The sequence below is a fragment of the Pangasianodon hypophthalmus genome, chromosome 1, assembly GCF_027358585.1.
Source record: "Pangasianodon hypophthalmus isolate fPanHyp1 chromosome 1, fPanHyp1.pri, whole genome shotgun sequence".
NCBI classification, from domain to species: Eukaryota; Metazoa; Chordata; class Actinopteri; order Siluriformes; family Pangasiidae; genus Pangasianodon; species Pangasianodon hypophthalmus.
The window spans coordinates 35290767-35315973 of record NC_069710.1 but is presented as its reverse complement, the minus strand read 5'-3'; the positions used below and the strand labels follow the sequence as shown (position 1 = coordinate 35315973).

The 25207-nt window shown below is 42.1% G+C and overlaps 1 protein-coding gene across 4 annotated transcripts in view; it reads left to right on the top strand.

Moving 5' to 3' along the window:
- LOC113525322 (ankyrin repeat and fibronectin type-III domain-containing protein 1) overlaps nucleotides 1-25207 on the top strand; it is an 82265-nt gene that overhangs the window by 20885 nt on the left and 36173 nt on the right. For all 4 annotated transcript variants that reach the window (XM_053235672.1, XM_053235673.1, XM_053235669.1 and 1 more), the window contains one exon: nucleotides 21670-21710. In XM_053235672.1, coding sequence (XP_053091647.1) covers nucleotides 21670-21710 — 41 coding nt within the window. The remainder of the gene's footprint in view (nucleotides 1-21669; nucleotides 21711-25207) is intronic.

Genomic DNA, 25207 nt, shown 5'->3' with positions numbered 1-25207 from the left:
ACACACAGACACACACATACACACATACAAACACACATGCACAGACACATACACACACGCACACACACACACACACACTTGATGAGAGGTTTATAAATGTTTTATTTGGAGTGTGTAAGTTGAACCCTCATTACCTGCTCAACTTCTGTAATAGTAGCATCGGGTATCTTGGAACCACACACACACACACACACACACACACACACACAAAGCAAACACAGGGTTGGAAAGTTACAGTCGGAATACGCACATGAAGGAGAGTTGTGTATCTGTTTATAATTTTCTGGAGATGGGTTCCTCTCTTCAGTTACTGAGTCGTCTGTGCTTTAGGGTAAGTGTGTGTGTGTGTGTGTGTGTGTGTGCAAACGAATGTATATTTCACTTAAAAATAACTCAGATAATCCTGCATTTTATAGAGAATAATTTGATGATTATTGATTGCATTGTTGCTTGTAAATTATTATTTTATCCAACACACACATGGAAACAAACCCTTTAACTTTAAAGCCTAAAAGGAACTAATGAAAAATATTTTACTTAAAATTCTTATTAATAGACATCTAAAAAATGACCTCAGGCAATTTATTATTGAAAAAAAATTTTTTTCTACTGCACTGTAGTGACGTAAGTGGTATTACAGTTTATTTTAATATTTATTAATATCACACACTGATCCTAATGCGCAACACTTATAGAGTCTCTTGACTGAATGTGGACGTGTCACAGTATTTCATCTCACATCAGCTCCGGAGTTCTGGTCCGGAGTTTTCCCAGTAGCCCAGTTCCGACTGAATTCAGACTACCCCCTTGCCCAGGGCTTTTACATCCTCTCATTACCTGACCAGGAAAATAAATTAAAATAAAACCACAGGATAATAAGCGGCTTGTAAAACATCAGTGCTATCAATAATGCATTGCGTAGTTCTGCTCCCTCGGGCTAGTAAACAGTAATAAACTTAACACAATACCTTTTCATCTTTTCCACACGGCTCATTCTCATGGTTCTTCTGTTTGAGTGCATCTGTGCTGACACTTTATAATTACCGTTACCACTAAGATTATGAGTAAAGTGTTAGATTTGACTCGTCTTTGTAAAATTTTAATCTTTTTAAAAAGTTTTGGAAGAAAAGTGGTCATAATGAGCCGTATACAGCACACACATCTAACACACACTGATAGATTTTATTTCACATTAATGAACTCAAAGCATTCTCGATGTCCTCTGACTGAAAAGCGAAGACTCCACAGCTTTGAAGCAGGAATATTGGATCAAGACGAGAGATTTCTGATTGTGGATGGGGGCCGGTTGATATTGGAGAAGTCAGAACATCTACACAACTGTCAATCATTCCATCTGCTGTTTTTATTGTGGGGGAAAATAGAAGACGTATTTTTGCGCCAAAAGTCCACTTCTCAAGATTTCATCCTATTTAATGCAGAAACAACCAGCGTTTGTCTGCTTTCGACGAACACTATGATGTGCTCATGGAGCAGACGGACGTCGTGCAGAGGCTTGATCTTCATTCTGGACCATGTGATGTTCTCCTGAAGAAGCACCTGGTGTTGTACTTGTTCCTGCTATGTCATCCATGTTTTTATGGACACAGTTAACACACACACATACATGCTACTAACGCCTGATCTTCTCCAGCAACCAGGCTTCAATCAGATTATGTAACGCGGCAGGTGCCTTCTCAGGCAGATCCGCGGCCACCTTCACGGGCTTTTATAGCGCGGCGATCTCAACAAGGTAATCAGCGTAAACGTGCAGCACCTGGCCGCGCCTCTATATAAGCCCTCTGATTGTCTCATTCATAGATATACAGACATAGATCTGTGCCAGGTAACAGAGCAGCGCCACGCTACTCTGATTGGTGATTTTGACATGTAAAAAAAGGAAGTGAAGAAAAGAAATAAAATTAAAATATTTATGTTTAGAAAGAAAAGGAAAGGGAGAGAAATTTATTGAGGGAAAGAAAGAAAAGGGAGCTCAGGATTAAAGAGGAAGTGGCACAAAACTAACGAGGAGGACAGACAGAGTCCTCACTCCCAGATAGAGATTCTGCCATCTTAAGTTAGAGATTTTGTCTCATTTGGTGCCTTTAAGTTCGGCCAGAAGGAGGGCCAGTTTTAAGTTGTGTTTTTCTGCCGCGCTGTGGCGCTTTGAGTTCAGCCGTTAGATTTGAGCTTCCCGATCCAGTTTCACAAGCACTGCAACACTCATACATTCCATTCAGTAAAATCAGCTCAGTGGGTAATGTTACGGTTTGAGGTTCACAACCTCTCCGGTTCGTATCCCGCCTTAGGGAGCTGCATTTTAGGCGGAGTCTTTTGATCCGTCTCCGCACTTGGCTCCTCTCAAACCATATATATTGTCCTCTCGGGCAAGCAGGGCCTGCGCGACATTTATTGAACATCTTATCGCCTAGCCCCATAACAGATTATAGAGGCCACACAGAGGATCCTGGAAGTTCTGATCTAAATTATTACAGGACAAGGACCATTGTGTGTGTGTGTGTGTGTGTGGGCATCAATATTCTTGGTCATAGCACTTCTGTGTTGTAGTATACATGTGTCATATACAGAACTGAACACAAGATGGCAGTGTTGTACAAACCAAAATCTCACTTGGGGAAACGCGTCTCCTTCGCATCTTTGTTTTCTAGGTAGGTCTCTCTGTTGCCCCCAGCCCTTTCATCACACACACACACACACACACACACAGACACACGAGAAAAGGGGAAGCGTGGGAGATTTTCTATAGCCGTGGCGGTTGCCAGTGGAAACGTTGTAAAATGCTCATTACGTATGTAGAGTGTTAAGGCTCTGAATGGGGGTGTAGCTGTGTGTGTGTGTGTGTGTGTGTGTGTGTGAGACTGATGGTCTCATCATTCTGCTTAAATCATGTAGAAGATTGTAATTGCTGATTTGTTAAGGTGGACTGGAATAACCTCTTATCATTCTGCATCAGGTTGACGTAAATTCTATCGTAGCCTTGTTTTAACGTGAATTAGCACTTCGGTGAGTTTATAGACTGCTAAAAAAAAACGTAACGGTTGCACCAAGCGACATACTGTAGTTTCAATGTAGCCTTAGATTATGACTTAAAAATTACACAAACACACACAACTGGAAAAAAAACATGGACATTAACTGTTTCCCTGCCTCTCGATATGGTTCCATCGTGGATGAAGTGCTTGCTGTTTATGTCTGTCATTTTTCTGATTGGCCCGTGACCGTGCAATATGTCGCTCTGCATCAAACTTTTGATCTATGATCACTTTACACACTACTGATTATGACGTATATTAAGTGTCTTTGGTGCATGCGAAGTTCTACGCTTCGCTAGTTGTAAACTCTTCTTAACGTACAGTTTAGATTACACTTATACACTTATGATCAAACTTACGTTGAGATGGTGCGATGAGTTTTTGTTAAAGTGAACAGATACTTTATTAATAATTCTTTTTAAAGAATTAGCAGAGTGTTCGATACCGAGGAGGGTTCGATACCGAGGAGGGTTCGATACCGCGGAGCGTTCGATACCGAGGAGCGTTCGATACGGCGGCGCGTTCGATACCGAGGAGCGTTCGATACGGCGGCGCGTTCGATACCGAGGAGCGTTTGATACGGCGGCGTGCTCGATACCGCGGAGCGTTCGATACCGCAGCGTGCTCGATACTGCGGAGCGTTCGATACCGCGGCGTGTTCGATACCGAGGAGCGTTCGATACCGAAGAGCGTTCGATACAGCGGCGTGTTCGATGCTGCTGCGTGTTTGATACTGTGACACGTTTGAAGTTGTAGCGTGTGTGAAGCTGTAGCATGTTTTTAAGATGGATGTTCATGTTTGAAGACATAATTATATTCTTTTTAAGGTGAAATCCAGTGTGTGCTGTTAAACTCAACCATGGGGCCTTTTCTGTATCTTGTTTTTAATAAATTGGCTGTGTGTGTGTGTGTGTGTGTGTGTGTGTGTGTGTGGACTGGCAGGCTGTCTGTACCATGGCTAAAGAATGCAGCCCTTCATATGCTTACAAACAGCCACTGCAAATACCGTGTGTGTGTGTGTGTGTGTGTGTGTGTGTGTGTGTGTGTGTAAACATGTGCCGTTTCAGTGTGTAATGTTCTCTATGCTAATTTTAGCACCGTTCGACAGACAGATGAGTTCATTAATATTAAATAAAATCAACAATACAATATAAAAGTAAAATGAAGTAAATTAAAAACAACCATTCATGAACGTGATGTACAAACATGACCACACACGCACACACACACACACACACACACACGCACACACACACACACACGCACACACACACACACAGGGTCTCTCTGTTTCTGTGTAATTTTTTTTCCTCAGCTCTTAATCTCCTAGCTTTTAGCAAGTTGTCATGGTAACACTATTCATTCATTAACCGAAGAGTGAAATGTGAGGCTGGAATGTGTGCACCCCCATGAGTGTGTGTGTGTGTGTGTGCGTGTGTGTGTGTGCGCGTGTTTGTGCGTGTGCGTGTGCGTGTGTGTGTGTGTGTGTGCAATTTCCTCACACTCTTTAGTGCAGATGAATAGAAATGAATGACTTGGACATGACATCATCGAACAATCAGCAGGAACCAATCAGTTACTTCTCCACCAGTGTGTGTGTGTGTGTGTGTGTGTGTGTGTGTGTGTGTGTGTGTGTGTGTGTAGTAGGAACCTTGTTGACAGCTGGTGATGGATCGGACAGCAGGTGGGAACCAAGGAGGAAAGAAAACGTGAACTGTTGTGTGTTGCCATCAGCTACTGTTCTGTTGAGTGTTCTGGGTAGCAACACAGTGATGTCATCAGACAAGCGCCAAATAGTCCTGCTATCTCTGAAACAATATTTAAAAACCCGAGTTTCACTCGTGACCCGATGCCACCTGAGATAATGGGCTCCAGAAGGTGCCTTTCTGTGGAGTGGACTATCAGAACCTGTTTATTTATGTCGTTTAGCATCTGCTGCTGAGCACTAAACTGTAAACAGAATATACTGTATCCAAAAGCAGTGGAAAAAAGTGAGGATTATCGAACCGTCCTGAAGACTATAGAACAGTTCTAGAGCACCACAATATGGACTGTACGCTACACAACCTATACAATCTATACAATCAAGAACCGTATGAAGGCTTCTATACCAGCACGTATGATTATAGGATGAATCTGAGAATTTTAGATCAACAGAGAGAATTGAAGAACCATACTGAATATTCTAGAGCAATACAGAGGATTACAGTACCATAGGAAGAATTCTATAAAACACATCAGTTTACAGAAATCCTGAACTCTGCTGATTAGGATCTAGAACTGCATTAAGAGTTCTAGAGCAACACAGAGGACTATAAACCTCTAAATAAGAGTCTAGAGCATCAACTAGGATTACAGAACTGCACTGAAGATCCTAAAGCGACACCTAGGATTACAGAACTGCACTGAAGATCCTAAAGCGACACCTAGGATTACAGAACTGCACTGAAGATCCTAAAGCGACACCTAGGATTACAGAACCGCACTGAAGATCCTAAAGCGACACCTAGGATTACAGAACCGCGCCGAAGATCCTAAAGCGACACCTAGGATTACAGAACCGCACCGAAGATCCTAAAGCGACACCTAGGATTACAGAACCGCGCCGAAGATCCTAAAGCGACACCTAGGATTACAGAACCGCGCCGAAGATCCTAAAGCGACACCTAGGATTACAGAACCGCGCCGAAGATCCTAAAGCGACACCTAGGATTACAGAACCGCGCCGAAGATCCTAAAGCGACACCTAGGATTACAGAACCGCGCCGAAGATCCTAAAGCGACACCTAGGATTACAGAACCGCGCCGACGATCCTAAAGCGACACCTAGGATTACAGAACCGCGCCGACGATCCTAAAGCGACACCTAGGATTACAGAACCGCGCCGACGATCCTAAAGCGACACCTAGGATTACAGAACCGCGCCGACGATCCTAAAGCGACACCTAGGATTACAGAACCGCGCCGAAGATCCTAAAGCGACACCTAGGATTACAGAACCGCGCCGACGATCCTAAAGCGACACCTAGGATTACAGAACCGCGCCGACGATCCTAAAGCGACACCTAGGATTACAGAACCGCGCCGAAGATCCTAAAGCGACACCTAGGATTACAGAACCGCGCCGAAGATCCTAAAGCGACACCTAGGATTACAGAACCGCGCCGAAGATCCTAAAGCGACACCTAGGATTACAGAACCGCGCCGAAGATCCTAAAGCGACACCTAGGATTACAGAACCGCGCCGAAGATCCTAAAGCGACACCTAGGATTACAGAACCGCGCCGAAGATCCTAAAGCGACACCTAGGATTACAGAACCGCGCCGAAGATCCTAAAGCGACACCTAGGATTACAGAACCGCGCCGAAGATCCTAAAGCGACACCTAGGATTACAGAACCGCGCCGAAGATCCTAAAGCGACACCTAGGATTACAGAACCGCGCCGAAGATCCTAAAGCGACACCTAGGATTACAGAACCGCGCCGAAGATCCTAAAGCGACACCTAGGATTACAGAACCGCGCCGAAGATCCTAAAGCGACACCTAGGATTACAGAACCGCGCCGACGATCCTAAAGCGACACCTAGGATTACAGAACCGCGCCGACGATCCTAAAGCGACACCTAGGATTACAGAACCGCGCCGACGATCCTAAAGCGACACCTAGGATTACAGAACCGCGCCGAAGATCCTAAAGCGACACCTAGGATTACAGAACCGCGCCGAAGATCCTAAAGCGACACCTAGGATTACAGAACCGCGCCGAAGATCCTAAAGCGACACCTAGGATTACAGAACCGCGCCGAAGATCCTAAAGCGACACCTAGGATTACAGAACCGCGCCGAAGATCCTAAAGCGACACCTAGGATTACAGAACCGCGCCGAAGATCCTAAAGCGACACCTAGGATTACAGAACCGCGCCGAAGATCCTAAAGCGACACCTAGGATTACAGAACCGCGCCGAAGATCCTAAAGCGACACCTAGGATTACAGAACCGCGCCGAAGATCCTAAAGCGACACCTAGGATTACAGAACCGCGCCGACGATCCTAAAGCGACACCTAGGATTACAGAACCGCGCCGAAGATCCTAAAGCGACACCTAGGATTACAGAACCGCGCCGAAGATCCTAAAGCGACACCTAGGATTACAGAACCGCGCCGACGATCCTAAAGCGACACCTAGGATTACAGAACCGCACCGACGATCCTAAAGCGACACCTAGGATTACAGAACCGCGCCGAAGATCCTAAAGCGACACCTAGGATTACAGAACCGCGCCGAAGATCCTAAAGCGACACCTAGGATTACAGAACCGCGCCGAAGATCCTAAAGCGACACCTAGGATTACAGAACCGCACCGAAGATCCTAAAGCGACACCTAGGATTACAGAACCGTACGAAGGTTTCTCTAACGACACTTAGGATTATAGAAACCCTGAACTCTGCTGTTGATTGTAGAACCGTACTTACAATTCTAGAGCAACACCGAGGACTATAAAAAGATTCTGGAACTGTACTGAGAATTCTAGGGTTCTAGGACCATATTAAATATTCTAAAACAACACAGATTATTGCAAGAATTCTATAACAGCACATAGGTTTACAGAAATCCAGAACTCTGCTGATGATTCTAGAACTGTATTATGAATTCTAGAGCAACACAGAGGACTATAATAATGTAAAGAAGGTTCTAGAACATCACCTACTGTAAAACAAGGATTAGAGAACAATACAAAGGATTCCATAACAACAGATGGTAGTATAGAAACCCAGACTTCTAGAACAGTACTGAGAGTTATAGAAGCAGACTGAATATTATAGAACCACACTGTGGGTTCTAGAACAGCACATTGTACAATAAGAATCTGGAACCACACTGTGGATTTTAGAACAGGATTGAGAGTTTTAGAGTGACACAGAAGACAACGGAGCCATATCAAAGATTCTAGAACAACAGAAATCTAGAACTCCACTGATGATTCTAAAACTTCACAGAGAAATTTAGAGCAACACAGATTTATAGAGCTGTACGTAAGGCTCTAGATCCAAAACAAATATTATATTCACCAAGTCTCTGAAACTCTCCACTCTCTTTCATGGTGTTTTATAGTCATTTTGACTCTGGAGTGTGGTTCTGGAACCCACAATATGGTTCTAGAAACCTCAGTGTGGTTCCCAAATAATCAATCTGTAATCCATGGTGTGTTCTTAGACTCTTTGGTCTAGATTTGTTGTCCTCGGAGTGGATCTAGAATGTGCTGCTGTACAATCTTGGTACTTGATGAAGTTATAGACTCTTCTTTGTTGCTCTAGAATTTTGGGTTCCAGGGTTCAAATGTTATCATAGAATTAGTAGTTCAGGAGAATGTGTGTATCTCCCTCTCTCTCTGTGTGTGTGTGTGTGTGTGTGTGTGTGTGTGTGTGTGTGTACATGTACTCTTGTCCAGGAAACAGAGATATTCTGGGCTGTCGGCTTTCTAACCCCCCAACACACACACACACACACACACACACACACACACACAAGCTCCCATTAAGACAAGAATGAAGTGCATTTAGTCCTGTCTGCACACACACACACACACACACACGCACGCGTTCACAGTTGTGCACATGGTGTACCTACGTACATTTCCGTGAATCGTGGCTCCTCTGATGCTAACTTTAGAGCGCTTAAACATTCCACTATAAAACACGGACAATGAAACACACACATCATGGAAACTCTCTTGCACAAAACCTTCTTACGAGCACACACACACACACACACACACATATATATGAATGATACATTTATCTTCATTCTTCACAATGAAGAGTATCTAGAAAATATAGAAAGTGATCAAACATGTCACAGGCATATCTAGTTTTTTTTTTTTTTATTTAATTAGTACCAGGCCATAACTAAACAACAAATCCTTATTATGTTTCTGTAATTCTAGGTGTTGTTCTAGGTGTCCAGGAATCTGATGATGATTCTAGAACTTGACCTGAGAATTCTAGAAAAACACAGAGGACTGTAGAACTGTGAAAAGACCCTAGAACAACACCAAGTATCGAAGAACTGTACCAGTATCTGATAACAGAGCACAGAAGGATAGAAATCCAGAGCTCAGCTTGTGATTCTAGAGCTGAAATGAGGATTCTAGAGCAACAACTAGGATTATAGAGCTACATCACAGACTTCAGAACAGCACATAGAATAATAGGAATCTGCACTGAGACTCCTGCAGAACCATACCATAGATTCTAGAACAACACTTATAATTACAGAACTGTACCAAGGATTCTGTAACAGCACACAGGATTACAGAAATCCAGATAATTAGAACTAGAACTGTACTGAGAATGCAGCACACGGGGCCATACAACACCTGCGTAGGATTAGAGAACTAGATAAAACTTCCTAGAGCTACACCTAGGATTACAGAACCACACCATAGATTCTTTAACAGCAGATAGGATAACAGAAATCTGGAACTACACTGTTGATTCTAGAACTTCACTGGGAAATCTAGAACAACAGAGATGACTATAGAACCAAGCCAAAGATTCTGTAACGATTAAGATGCCAAAGTGTGTGTAACGCCTAGGATTATAGAACCATACCAACGGTTCTATAATAGCACACAGAATTCCAGAGCCACGTCCAGGTTCTATAGCAGCACATAAGATACTCTGGAATATATTGCTGATTCTAGAACAACACTGAGAATTCTAGAGGCAGGCACAGAACTATAGAATTGTATCAAAGATTCTATAATAACACCTAGGATTATAGAACCATACCAACGGTTCTATAATAGCACGTAATATTACAGAACCACATCACAGGTTCTATAGGAGCACATAGGATACTCTGGAATACATTGCTGACTCTAGAACTCCACTGAGAATTCTAGAGGCAGGCACAGAACTATAGAATTGGATAATAGAACTGTACCAAGGGTTCTATAACAGCACATGGAATTACAGAAATCCAGAACTCTGCTTATGGTTACAGAACTGTACTGAGAATTCTAGAGCAACACAGAAGAGTATAAAACGAGTATAAAACGACTCTTTGACAATGTCAAAGAGTCTAGAACAGCAGTTTGGATTATAGAACCACATCACGGGTTCTCTAACAGAACATAGGATAATAGGAATCAGGAGCTGCACCTGATTCGTTGAGAACTCTAGAGCAGGAGACTATAGACGCAGACACCAGGTGGGTGTCTAGAGGAAGCCTAGCGTCTCTACAGAGCGATCTTCTGGATGATGTGTATTACTAAAAAAACTTACAAACTTACTCTCATATTTTTATAAAATAATGTAGCAAGTAAAACAGAGTATATTAATGCATCCTCACACACACACACACACACACACACGCGCACGCACACGCACACACACACGCACGCACACACACGTACACAGAGCTTTAATGTTAAAGCTCAAACCTCTGTGTCTTAAATCCCTGGATTGTGAGGCCTGATCCAGGACTCAGCGGGATCTTTTATCATCTGGAATTTTATGGAAACGAAATTCCCATTTCGACACACCCACCCATACACACACACACACACACACACAGAGAGAGAGAGAGAGAGAGAGAGAGAGAGAGAGAGAGAGAGAGAGAGAGAGAGAGAGAGAGAGAGAGAGAGAGAGAGAGAGAGAGAGAGAGAGAGAGAGTAGGGGAGAGAAAGAAATACAAGTTACAAATGATTGCAAACCCAATGTCGGGGGGATCAAAGGATATGTGTGTGTGTGTGTGTGTGTGTGTGTGTGTGGACGGAGAGGACGAATGCAGAGGGGGCTTGCGTTCCTTTATCCCTGGCATCTGCTGTGCGACTGTCTGTCTCTCCACTTGCCCCGCGTGTGTGTGTGTGTGTGTGTGTGTGTGTGTGTGTGTGTGTGTGATGGAGTGTTCCATGATGTGAAGTCGTTACATTGCTGAGTAAATATTATAACGTACTGCAGCTATAATCCTAAACTCTATTCTCTGCTATCCGAGGACGGAGAGGACGAGGGTGTGAAGGACGCATCCTGAGGGTGACCTTGTTCAGATAGTGGTGAAGATGTTTTTAGTGGGCATGGATGGATGGGTGGATGGATGGATGGGTGGATGGAGAGTGTTTTGCACGTACAGTCAGGACTTCCCCTGACACTCTGGGTTATTTCTCTGGATACTTCCTAGGCGTTCTTGGTGAATTCCTGAGCTTCCTAGATCTAGATCAGGGCTCGTCAGCTGGCCGTCTGCAGTCCACATGCAGACCAGCAAAGTATTTCAGCAGATCGAATCAAGCACATGGAAAAAAAAAACACCTTATGAATGTTTTAAAAAAAATAGTTCAGCGACTCGAGTTTTCTAAATAAGAACCATCACAGCTTCTGTAGCAAGTTTTCTGTTGCAGTTTATCCAATCACATGGATTCCTGTTAAGTGTTTATAAGAGTCTAGCTACAGGGGTAAAGACATTATCTCAGAAAGGGCAGAGTTTTCAGATATTTACAGATTTTTCATTTTATATTTATATTTTATTTGTATTTTTCTATACACCCATGAGTTGTTACACACACACTATCCTTATGGGGACCTTCCACTGAAATAATCATTAAATGCAGCTAATGAATGCTCTGCTACACCTAAATCTAATGCTAACCTTAAACTGTGTAAACAAATGGAAACCTTTCCGCTCTTTTAGTTCTTGTTGTTGTTGTTGTTCTTGTTGTTGTTGTTGTCTCATGGGGTCAAAAAGTAGAGATGAAACAGCAAAAAAACAGAGAGAATATTGTTTTACATTTAATTGACCACTAGAGGTTGACAAACCCTTTACAACTAAAGACAGACACCAACACACACACACACACACACACACACACACGTGCCTACATGGTTAGTTTAACGGGAAGTTATCACTGGACTAGTGCCCACTGGATTACCAAAATGCCAAACAACACACACACACACACACACACACACACACACACACACACACAGAGAAAGAAGACAAATATGATCCAAATCACTCAATGGGCATTGATGAATGTGTGTGTGTGTGTGTGTGTGTGTTGGATTTTCAGGATGCCGGAAGAGTGTGCTCATAGAAGGTTGTGTTTCCCCCGAGTGTGTTAGTGTGTTGTGATAAGTGTGTGTGTGTGTGTGTGTGTGTGTGTGTCTCTCTCTTATGCAGTGTTGTCCTCAGACTGTGAGTATGAGCGTCTTTGTGCGTTTCAGCGTTTCAGCGTTGAACAAGATCAATTAAATCAGCAATCAGTGCAGAAGTGTAATATTTTTGTTATTTATGTTGTATTTATATTGTGTTATATTTATATTTATAACATGTAAACACACAAACACACTTACACACACACACACACACGCATTGTGGGGGTTGAGGTGGCGCCCAGTCCTCTTTATTTATGAGCTCTGCTGAGGGGTGGAGACTGTGGGATTTTCTTCAGAAATGCCATGACTGTATGTGTGTGTGTGCGCGCGTGTGTGTGCGTGTGTGTGTGTGTGTGTGTGTGTGTGTGTGGCGTGGTAATTCTAAACTGATTATTAATAATTCTCTAACATGGATGTACTCTTTCTTCTTACGTAACTAGTGAAAGCAAGCCTTTTTTTCAGCCTAGTGAAGTTAAAGGATGGCGGAGACGCTTCTTCAGACAAACAGGAAATCCAATTATTTTATAAACACCTTAAAGTAAGAGGAACCAGGGAACCACGGAACTCGGGAACTATTAGATTACCAATCAAGGAAGGGACTGAGAAATCCAGGAACCAATAACCAGAGAAATAGGCATCTAGGAAACCAGGAAAACAATGCACTAGTATCCTGAAAAAGAGGAAACTAAAGGGAAATAAAACTAGGTAACTAGCAAATAAGAAAAACGTGGAGCACAGAAGTAGAATAAAACTAGACAAGAAAACTAACACATTATTGGACTTGGAGACTAGGAGGTAACTAAGACATTATGAGACTAGTTAACTAGGAAACTAGTTTACTTGGTGGATAGGTCACTCAGAGCCTAGGAAACCATTTATCTAGGAGAGTAGATAAAGAAGGAAGAGAGGAGGAAAGGCATCATTCCTTCATCTTCAGTAAGGTCCTCTATCCTGGTCAGGGTGGCGGTGGATCCGGAGTCTATCCCGGGAACGCCAGTCTATTGCGCTGCACCATCCACGCTCGTTCACGCCTAGAGCGAGTCTCCAATCACACTCCTTGGTCTGAGCAAACAGCTGCTCCTAATTTCACAGAGCATCATAAAACAAGCACCAGGTTGGTGCCTAACTGAAATAAATTAGTGTTTTAACTTTAAAAGTGTTGAAGACGATCAATTGATGTTCACATTAGCGAGTCTCCTTATATGGAATCTTAAACAAACTCAGGAGCGAAACGTAGGATATTACACCTTACATGAAATGTTTGGAATAAATCTTGAGATATACAGCAGCCGCTATAAAGATAACAGATCTACAGGGACATAGAGATGGTCACTTCGCCCAATCAGGGTCCAATCTGCATCGATTTTATACAGGCTTCACACAAGTCCATCCTACGAGCTGCTGAATAAGCTCCACTGGGATCGACTCTGGAACCGGACCCCAATTTAATGAGCATTTTATAAAGAAAAGCAATTTCTAAACAAATCCGTAACTTACCACAAATTTAAACTAGCCATTCAATGAGGACAAAAGTAATGGCACCCTATAAAAGGAGGAAGAGTTAGTGTGTGTCTGTGGAAACTGATGCACTGAGATGGCTGGTGCTCTTTCATCGTTTAGTCATCATTTTGTACTTCATGCAGTTTTGTGGGTGTGGCTAAATGTAAATCAGCTGTACCCTGAACATACTTGGTAATTTATGGTTGATTGGCATTTATCAACATATGAACTTGAGTGTAAAGAAAACCAGCAGTTGTAAGCTTGCAAGCTTTAAAATGTTCTAATTTGGTTTGAAGACCATGAGTGATCCATATGATGTTTTTTTCTAAAATACATTTTGTGGCTGTTCCAGGATGCATCCTTATTTCTAAACTTCAGAATCAAGCCCTCAGAAGGCTGCGCTACTTATTCGTAAAAGCGCTGTCCACTTTGGGTGCACTAAGGCCCTGAATTTTAAATGTATTTACTTTGTATAAAGCTACAACGATTGTTTTGCTATCAAATAGATTGCGTACGTGATTCGTGTCCATTGATAATTCTGGTGATTTGTTGTGCAGTTGGCAAACTTTTCTTTGCGTGCATGTCAGGGGTTGTTCTTTCTTCTTCTTCTTTTTTTTCAAAATGCCCTTATTATAGATATATTATTTAATAAAGGGCTGTTTAAGTCCCTCAAGTTTTTTTTTTTTAAATTTAAGTCCCTTATTTAAGTTTTTTTCTATCTGTCTGTCTCTCTGTCTGGCTCCAGCTCGAGACCAAAATGAGTTCCAGTTTTCCTCTTGTGTCAGCAAGAAATCAAATATAATGGCTAAACCTTCCAACATGCACAAAAAAGATAGAGCTCCTCAGACACACACACACACACACACACACACACACACACACACACACGGATGCAAAAATGTGAGTCCAATATCAAAATATTTCTTCCAGGAAAATTCTGTCATTCTTCACTAGGCATGTGCAGATAATCAGCGATACAGTTTATCAGCACATTATTCTTATCATGCTTATCGAGGACGCTTTAAAATATTAACACTACTCGAAATAGTCAGCGGTGTTTGTAGGTTTCTTAGATTGGAAAAAAGCATCTGTTGCACGTGTCTGGTGTGAACAATCCAATCTCGAAATTTTTAAATTATGTGTAAATTTTGTGTAAAAGTGACAGAACTGTCACTCCGACTGACTATATGATATCGCTAATATTTATGGTTTTGATTGCAAGCCAAACAGATTGTGAGAAAAGTTAAAGATAGTTGTATATTTTTGAAATGTAGTGTTGTCACAAGTTGCTAAAGAGTGATAAAAAAAAAAATAAATTAAACAATTGCTGGTTAATGAAAAATCCTCCTCTGCTACACTTTGAAGTATATTACATATAAAAGGAGAAAAAAAGGCTGAGTGACGGGGTGGTGTGATGAAGCGGAGTTACTGTTACCACTCCAAAGTTGTTTATTTTCCTATAACAGCATGTGTCCAGGTGTTTTATTCCCCTTATAGCACAGCAATTTCTTAACAATTACAATTTTTTATTTATTACATAATGACACGTCATTCTCTCTCTTCAAATTAATAAGACAAAATCGCAGCTTGTTCCGCATGTTACCGAGAAACCGCAAAGAAGCGTAAACTCCTCTGTCCTGAAGATGTCGGAAAACTTAAAGTTACAGCTTTACCGCTGACTGTTACAAAGCGCTGACACTGGAGACTCCTTCCCTAAATGTTCAATAAACACATTCTCTCCTTACTGAAAACTTCACCACATCAACGATTACATTAACATTAACGATTTTTTTTAAAAATCTATTTACGTGGAGTGTCCTCTGTACACGTCCCTGTGAATGAGCTGTTACTATAGAAACGATAACGTATTACAATATAATATAAACTTAGTTACAGCTTTACCTTTGACTCTTTCTTACAAAGCGCCGACACTGGAGACTCCTTCCATAAACGTTTCCTTAATGAAAAGAGCTACACGTGTTTTTTTTTTTATTAGAACAAAAGCATTAATATAAACCTGTGATTTGCAGCTGCACTACTGTCAGAAATTAATTAACACCTTCTGACCAATCACAATCCAGAGTTCAACAGCATTGTGGTTTAATATAGAATATATAACAAAAAAGTGTATTTTTCATGTTTGCTCTGCGCATCTTTTTTATGATTGTGTGATGATTAAAGCAAGATCTGAGTGCGGAAGCATGCTGATTGAAATTTTTTTGTGCCGTTAAACCCATTTTTGTGGTTTTGAGTCACAGTCTGCAGTCTTTTTTACGTTTTAGTGTGGAGTCACTTTAATTTTACAAAATGCATAACTCAGAACTCCCCCCTCACACACTCAAAAAGAGGCAGAGAGAGAGAGAATAAATGAAAGAGGCAAACACTCATTCATAGTTTTGTCTGTATGAGATGAAGCCAAACCTCAATGATCAGAAACAGCCAGAAAACACACAATGGCGCCAGAGAAAGAGGGACAGAGAGGAAAGAGACAGAGAGAGAGAGACAGAGAGAGAGAGAGAGAGAGAGATGTATACAATTTGAGTGAAATATCTGACTGCTGAAGCCATGGTCCTCAAAGAGCTTACAAAGCATGTTCGGGATTTCACTGTCATAAGGTATAGATCAGGAGAGGGATACAAATTTTTTCCCCCCAAAACATTAGATGTACCGTGGAACATCATCAACAAGTAGAGAAAATGGGGCACCACAATGAACTTATCCCTAATAAACCAGAGCGACGGTGGTGAGGAAAAACTCCCTGAGATGATATGAGGAAGAAACCTTGAGAGGAACCAGACTCACAAGGGAACCCATCCTCACCTGGGTGACACCCGATAGTGCGATTATAAATCATTCCCTTCTGTAACTGTGTACTACATGGACAAATAGTGCAGTTGTGTAACCAGGAAACTCATCACAGTTTTCACATGAACTGTTCACTGATGGAGACTTGAGTGCAAAATTGTTTGTATCAATTGCAGTCCAAATCCATCTTCTTGGTTTCTAAGTGGGACCATTCACAGTAATCTCATGTAACTTCTGGCTGTCCGTGTTGGAGGTCATCCTCAGCAGCTGAGAGTGGTTTCCAAATGATGAGAACTCCAACCAGTAGGGCATCAGGATGGATCAGGCAGGTCCGGAGAGCAGAAGGGGTCAGGATCACTGGCATCTCAGAACTAGCATGTGTAGCTCGACGGAGAGAGAGAGAGAGAGAGAGAGAGAGAGAGAGAGAGAGATTATTAGGTATGCTTATTGTCCCGTAGTGTTTAAAGGCAATGTATTTGTGTGCAGAGTACAAGCAGGGACTCCGGCAAGATTCGGGTACCACTATTCTAAACCTTATCAGGGAGGCTGCCAAGAGACTTACAGCAACATTAAAGGAGATACAGGAACACCTGGCAAGTACTGGTCACCAGTACTGGTACTGGCATGTGACATCAATCTCTCGTATTCTTCACATGTCTGAGTTACGGAGTAGGTTGGCTATATGGAAGCTCTTTCTCAAGAAAAAAACATCCAAACTTGCAATAAATCACCCCAAACCATGAGGCAAAATATTTTATGATCTGATGAGACCAAGGTAGAACTTTTTGGGCGTAATTATAAAAGATATGTTTGGTGCACAAACAAGACAGCTCATCATCCAAAGAACACCATACCCATGGTAAAGCATGGTGGTGGCAGCATCTTGTTATGGTTCTGCTTCTCTTCTGCTGGGACTGGGGCTCTACTCAAGATAGAGAGAATCCCTCCACTGGCTTACTGGAGCTGCTGCATCAGATTTAAAACACTGATGCTTGCCTACAAAGCCAAAAACGGACCAGCACCCACTTATCTCAAAGCACTTATCACACCTCGAGCGGCACCACGCTCCCTCCGATCCTCTAGCGCTGCTCGACTGCTCCCTCTATCTCTCAGGGTACAAGGAAGGCATGCATCAAGACTCTTCTCAGGGAACCTCAATGTAAAGTGTTACAGAGAACCTCTGTGTAAAGCGTTATAGGGAACCTCTGTGTAAAGCGTTACAGGGAACCTCAGCGTAAAGTGTTACAGGGAACCTCATTGTAAAGCGTTACAGGGAACCTCAGCGTAAAGCGTTACAGGGAACCTCAATGTAAAGCGTTACAGGGAACCTCAGTGTAAAGCGTTACAGGGAACCTCAGCGTAAAGCGTTACAGGGAACCTCAGTGTAAAGTGTTACAGGGAACCTCAATGTAAAGTGTTACAGGGATCCTTAAAGTAAAGTGTTACAGAGAATGTTAAAGTAAAGTGTTACAGGGAACCTCAGCGTAAAGCGTTACAGAGAACCTCAGCGTAAAGCGTTACAGAGAACGTTAAAGTAAAGCGTTACAGAGAACGTTAAAGTAAAGCGTTACAGAGAACGTTAAAGTAAAGCGTTACAGAGAACGTTAAAGTAAAGTGTTACAGGGAACCTCAATGTAAAGCGTTACAGAGAACGTTAAAGTAAAGCGTTACAGAGAACGTTAAAGTAAAGCGTTACAGAGAACGTTAAAGTAAAGTGTTACAGGGAACCTCAATGTAAAGCGCTACAGAGAACGTTAAAGTAAAGCGCTACAGAGAACGTTAAAGTAAAGCGTTACAGAGAACGTTAAAGTAAAGCGTTACAGAGAACGTTAAAGTAAAGTGTTACAGGGAACCTCAATGTAAAGCGTTACAGAGAACGTTAAAGTAAAGCGCTACAGAGAACGTTAAAGTAAAGCGTTACAGAGAACGTTAAAGTAAAGCGTTACAGAGAACGTTAAAGTAAAGTGTTACAGGGAACCTCAATGTAAAGCGTTACAGAGAACGTTAAAGTAAAGCGTTACAGAGAACGTTAAAGTAAAGCGTTACAGAGAACGTTAAAGTAAAGCGCTACAGAGAACGTTAAAGTAAAGCGCTACAGAGAACGTTAAAGTAAAGCGCTACAGAGAACGTTAAAGTAAAGCGTTACAGAGAACGTTAAAGTAAAGCGCTACAGAGAACGTTAAAGTAAAGCGTTACAGAGAACGTTAAAGTAAAGCGCTACAGAGAACGTTAAAGTAAAGCGTTACAGAGAACGTTAAAGTAAAGCGCTACAGAGAACGTTAAAGTAAAGCGCTACAGAGAACGTTAAAGTAAAGCGCTACAGAGAACGTTAAAGTAAAGCGCTACAGAGAACGTTAAAGTAAAGCGCTACAGAGAACGTTAAAGTAAAGCGCTACAGAGAACGTTAAAGTAAAGCGCTACAGAGAACGTTAAAGTAAAGCGTTACAGAGAACGTTAAAGTAAAGCGTTACAGAGAACGTTAAAGTAAAGCGCTACAGAGAACGTTAAAGTAAAGCGTTACAGGGAATCTCAATTATAGGGAAGCTTAATGTAGTGTGTGTGTGTGTGTGTGTGTGTGTGTGTGTGTTTTGCTGATCAGCCCACATTGAGTTGTGGCAGGGTTTAATAATAACCAAAAGAACTTCAGTATGGAATCTCACGCTATCACCATGCCAACACAAACTACACACACACACACACACACAAACACACACACACACACACACACAGAGCCTATAAAACATAAACAGAGAAACAGACACCAACACACAGAGACTGTTTTACCACATGCAATGAATGTTTGAAATTACACAGTGATGTGTGTATATGTACATACACCACACACACACACACACACACACACAAGATGACATCACAGTTTTTGATGACAGAATGTCTTCCAGCTCCATTAAGCTGATTGGATGTGGCTCCATTGCTCGGATTTATGGGTAATTTAGTCGCTCTCTTCAGAAAACCACAGACACACACAAACACACACACACACACACACACACAGACTTACATAAATATACACACATACATACATACATACAGTACACACATGCACACAGGTTTATATAAATATACAAACATACATACAGTACACATGCAGTACACACACACACACACACACACACACAGACGCAACACGCACATTGTACCACTCTATTCTATTCTATTCTGCATTTCTCTGTCTCTGTGTTGCTCTTTTCTTTCTCTCATTGGTTACACAGCACGGTTAGAGAAGCTTATCGCCGTAGCAACCGCAATTAAAGTGAAACACACACACACACACACACATGAACAGTCCCTAACAGAGAGAGAGGGAGAGTGAGAGAGAAAATGAGGGATAGATGGAGGTATGAACAGGTGTATTAAGGAGCGAAGCAGGTAGAATGAGGGAGAAGGAGTGGAAAAACGACAGAGGAGCACAACTGTACTGGTATGTGCTAATTGTGTGTGTGTGTGTGTGTGTGTGTGTGTGTGAATAATAATAACAATCAGATTAATGTACATGTACCTTAATGCAGTTAATAAAAATGTTAATAACAACTATTTTGGTATGGAAGCATTAACATTTATATGAAAAATGCATGTTTTTTTACATTATATAAATTATGTATTATTAATTATTAATATTTAATAATAATTAATAATGTGTATAAAATATAAAAATAAAAAAGTATATTGTAGGGAGAATTCATACACACAATACTTTTTAAAAATAGATGAACAGACAGTCAGAGGGGTTGTGTAGTGTTGAGGAAACTGATGTTTCAGAGATAGGTGCAGGTGTGAAAGCTGTTAATTATAATATATTAATTAAATTGTGAAATTAATTTTAAAAAATACAAGTGATTAGTGTAGTGATGCTAAAAAGTGTAAGTGGTGTTACGTTTCCTCTTTCTGCTGCTTGTTAGTGCTCGGGTGAATGATGGTGAATGATGGTGAATGAGGCTGTAGGCTGTCTAGTACGCTTTTAGATGTTTACTCTCTTACAGTGTTAGATTAGTCAAGGTGAGAAAATGAAGATATGAGATGGATGCAATGATTCATGCAGTGAAGCATCAATATTACTGTGATGCTGCAATTTATGTAATGGTTTCTGTTTTATACGTCAAAACAGTTTAGATTAAGTTTTGTTGATAAACTGTACAGATATATATAAAATCTAACAGGTTATGGTACCTTAATGCGGTCATTACTACGATTCGTTATTATTATTCAACACACACACACATACACACACACACACACACACAGGTAAAGGTCAGAGAGTCTGCAGGAATGTTCTTATCTCCCGCTGTTGAGTTACCTGATGAAACACTGCACTTAAAAACCCTTTAAACCCTCCTACATTGCTCTAAATGTCACACACACACACACACACACACACACACATGCACACACTCTCTTTAAACCTTTCTCTCAAGTGAATGGATAGCAGCTGGATTTAAAAATATTACTCACCACAGTAACTGATAGTCCTTGACATTAACACAAATTAAATTGAGCAGTGTTTCAACCATTAATTGTTAATCTGAATTTGTATCTGAAGAATCAGGACACATTTAACATTTATTCATTCAGCAGACGCTTTTATCCAAATGACTTACAAATGATGAAAGACAAGCAAAGCGATATATCAAGAAGAGAACAATAAAGGTAGTGCCTTATTGTGTTTATTCTACATGTGCCTTATTGCGTTTATTCCTGAGAGGGTTGCAATACCAGACCTGCCGAACGTCATGCGTTTTGCGTAGGAGCTACACCGCTGCAAGTTATCATTCAAAAACACGCAAAAACAGCAACCTTCTTTTTTTTTCTCCCCAAAAATCGGCACATATGAATCTGGAATGATTGACAGTTGCATAGGTGTTTTGAACTCTATGATATTAAGTGAAACCCTGGAAGTTCCGGCCTCTTCCCCATGTCACGTTAGTTTTGGCTGGGGCTCTCGTCTCGATGCAGCTTTTTCACTTGAAAGATGTGCTGAGGTCATTAAAGTGAAATAAAGCATAAAGTGAAATAAATGTTTGACTTACATGAACTTTAGACACATAGTATATAGCTAACAGTTAACTAGATTTATTATGGGTGCAATTTCAACTGAAAATGATCAAAAACAGCACTCTGATATGTTTTGTGTTTTGCAGAGTCTTGGTTCTGCCGACAGAAAGGAGGCGAGACAGAGAAGGTGAGCTTTCTGCGTTTCATTTATTTGTGCCTTAATTCTTCTTCTTCTTCTTCTTATAATGACCATATTTAGTAGTTATCTTACAGAAGTTTCTGTACAGTATTGTCCATGAGCAAAAAATTGCAAAATCAAGAGACAAAATGGATTAAACATCACACGCTGTTTGTGACAATGTTAAATATTCATAATAAGGAAGGAAAAGTATGTAATTAACTCAGTAATTCAGGTTCCAGTGTTTAAAAGTCTTTCAGAGTCATGTTTACAATTAACTCTAAACTCACTGAGGTTAAAATCTAAGAGTTATATATAGCTAATATTAATGAATTCATTCATTCACTTTTCTTCTGATTTTTCTGGTGTGTATCATCATGGCACCAGGATGAAAAGGTCAGTCCAGACTTTTCTATCTCCAGCAACAAATTACTTCTCCTGGGCGATCCCTAGATGTTCCCAGACCAACTGTGAGACATTATCTCTCCAGCGGGTCCTGGGTCTCCATCCATTGATACATGTCTGATACTGCTGTACCTGGAGCCAACCGGGGGGCGTCATGGTGAGGTGCCCAAACCACCTAAACTGACCCCGATCTGTTTGTCAATCTCACGCTTTCTTTTTTGACAGTAAGATCCCAAGATATTTAAAGCCCTCTACTGGGGGCCTGAAGGGAGCATCCCAGGTTAGCTGGGAGAGAACCATGGCCTCAGACGTGGAGGTGCTGATATTCATCCCAGCTTTATACTCAAAATGGCCAGATTTACCTGATAAACCCCAAAGAGCCAGGTTGCTCAGAAACATCATGAAGAAGCTTCAGTGAGAGACAAATGTAACTCCCACTTCCCGAAAGGAATTCACTTGTGTAGTGTGAGGTCAGGGACATTGAGTCTGAATGGACCATGATCACGTCCTCAATCATAGAGGCATCTGCATGAAGCTGTGGTCAGAAGACCGTCAGAGCCAGTCATTGTGGTAACCCGAGGACATGCTGGTGGACAGCAGTGTTGAGGGAAGTGGTGAGGCCATCAAGTTGAAGAAGTAGTCCTTCTGAGTAATGCTGATGGATGGCTCTTCTGATTCATTTGAGGTGTATAGAGAAGCCAGAAGGGCTACAGCAAAAGCAGTTACAGAAGTGAAATCCCGGGCATGGGAGGAGTTTAGAGTAGCCATGGGAAAAGACATTTGGACATCCCCAAGGATGTTCTGGCAAACATTTCGGCACCTCAAGAGGGGGAGTCAAGACCGACTGGGGATATTGTTGAGTGATGGACAGAAAAATCTGAGGAACTCCTTAGTGGACATTCCCTCCCTTCAAGAGGCAGTGCCAGAAATCTCTGGTATTTTGGGGTCCATCTCTGTAGCTGAGGTTACTCTGCTGGTTAGAAACATTCCTGGTGGTAAGGCCAGAGTTAGGAGCCAGGCTTCCTCTGACACACTGGCAGGTTATTTTCCTGCCAGTAACATTCCACATTCCCAAAGCCAGTTTTCTTTTCAAAGGTCTAGTCCATCTGAGACTGTTCCTCACATGCCTGCTGCATGACTGGCATTGCACCTGACCCCCACGCTTGATCTTGCCAGTGGTGAATCCACAAGATGGGCTGAGTCTGACTGTGTTACGTAGGTGGCCTGGTCACCAGGCGCTCCCTTACGGACACCACTCCCAGCAATGGCACACAGCCTTTTTTATACCTTCCATAGGGGTTATTAGGATCTGTTTACTAAAGGTGGCCCTACTGGAAGGAGCCAAACTGATATTTAATCATGTATTTAATTACATTGTTCATCCACGGCTCATTCTCTCTCTCTCTCTCTCTCTCTCTCTCTCTCTCTCATTCCCACACTCTCACAGACAGTGTAATGGCTCTAACAAGCATGTTGGTTTCACTGTGGTTTTGTGGTCAACGTGTGTATGTGTTCACTGGTTGTATACAGTGTGTGTGTGTGTGTGTGTGTGTGTGTGTGTTGGGGATGCCTTGATGGCAAGTATGCATGTGTGTGTCTGCCTGACTCAGTGGTGTGTGTGTGTGTCCTCTGTGGTGTGTCTTTGATGTGGTTTGGCTACAGCGAGAGTACCGTTAACAAGCCACACACACACACACACACACAGTGGTATAAAGTTGATGGTACTGTGTGCGCTGTTCAGTATCTTGACGCCACATTAAGTTGTGGTAAACAAACCACCTTCCAGGATTCCATTATTCACATCACACACACACACACACATTCCCTTTCTCAAAACACAAGCTTCCAGTCTGACAAATGGCTTCCCATAGTGTGCGTCTTCTCTGTGTGTGTGTGTGTGTGTGAGTGTGTGTGTGTGTGTAGGGTTACACTTTGCTATGTCACATCAGTCATCTCACTCTGGAATTCCTTCACTTTTAGCACAAAGCACTCAGTGTATGTGTGTGTGTGTGTGTGTGTGTGTTTGGGAGGAAATCCCTATGGTGATGTCATTACTTGGTATTTCCCCCTGTAAGGAATTTTATAATGATATTGCATCATCAGCTAGTGATGTCATTAGGAACAGCTGCAGGTGGAATCAGATAGACTGAGTTCTCACACGTCAACTGTGCTACCCTGTTTATCCCCTTCTATTGCCCCTCGCTACCCCTATTCCCTTCTTTTGCCCCTTCACCACCACTGTCCTCTTCTATTGCCCCTCCACTACCCCATATCTCTGTATAGTAGTGCTCCACTACACCTGTTCCCTTCTATTGCCTCTTCACCACCCCTTCTATTGGCCCTCCACTATACCTATTTCATTCTATTGCCCCTTCAATACCTCAATCCCATTTTATTAGCCCTCCACTACCCCTAATCTTCTCTGTTGCCCCTCCATTACCCCAGTCCCCTTTGATTTGCCCTACATTACCCCTATTCCTTTTTACTGTCCTTCCTCAACCCCATCCTCTTCTATTGGCCCTCCACTTCCAATATTCTCTCCTATTGACTTTTCACTACTCCTATTCCTTTCTGTTACCCCTCTACTGCCCCATTGCATTCTATTTGCCCTCCCTTACCCCATACCCTTCTAATGACCCTCCAGTATCCCTATCCCTTTTTTTGTTGGCCCTTCACTACCCCATCCCCTTCTATTGGCCCTCTGCTACCAGTGTTATCTTCTTTTGTCCCTTCAATACCCCTGTCTCCTTCTATTTGCCCTTCACTACCCCATCCCCTTTTATTGGCCCTCCTCCACCCCATCCCCTTCTATTAACCATCCACTACCCCATCACTTTCTATTGCCTCGCCACTACCCCATCTGCTTCAGTTGGTCCTTTACTACCCCTATCCCCAGCTCTTGGCCCTCCACTACCAGTGTTATCTTCTTTTGTCCCTTCAATACCCCTATCCCCTTCTATTTGCCCTTCACTACCCCATACCCTTTCATTGGCCATCCACTACCCCATCCCCTTTTATTACCCCTCCACTACCCCATCCCCTTTTATTTGCCCGTCACTACCCCTATTCTTTTCTATTACCCCTTCGCTACCCCTATTCCT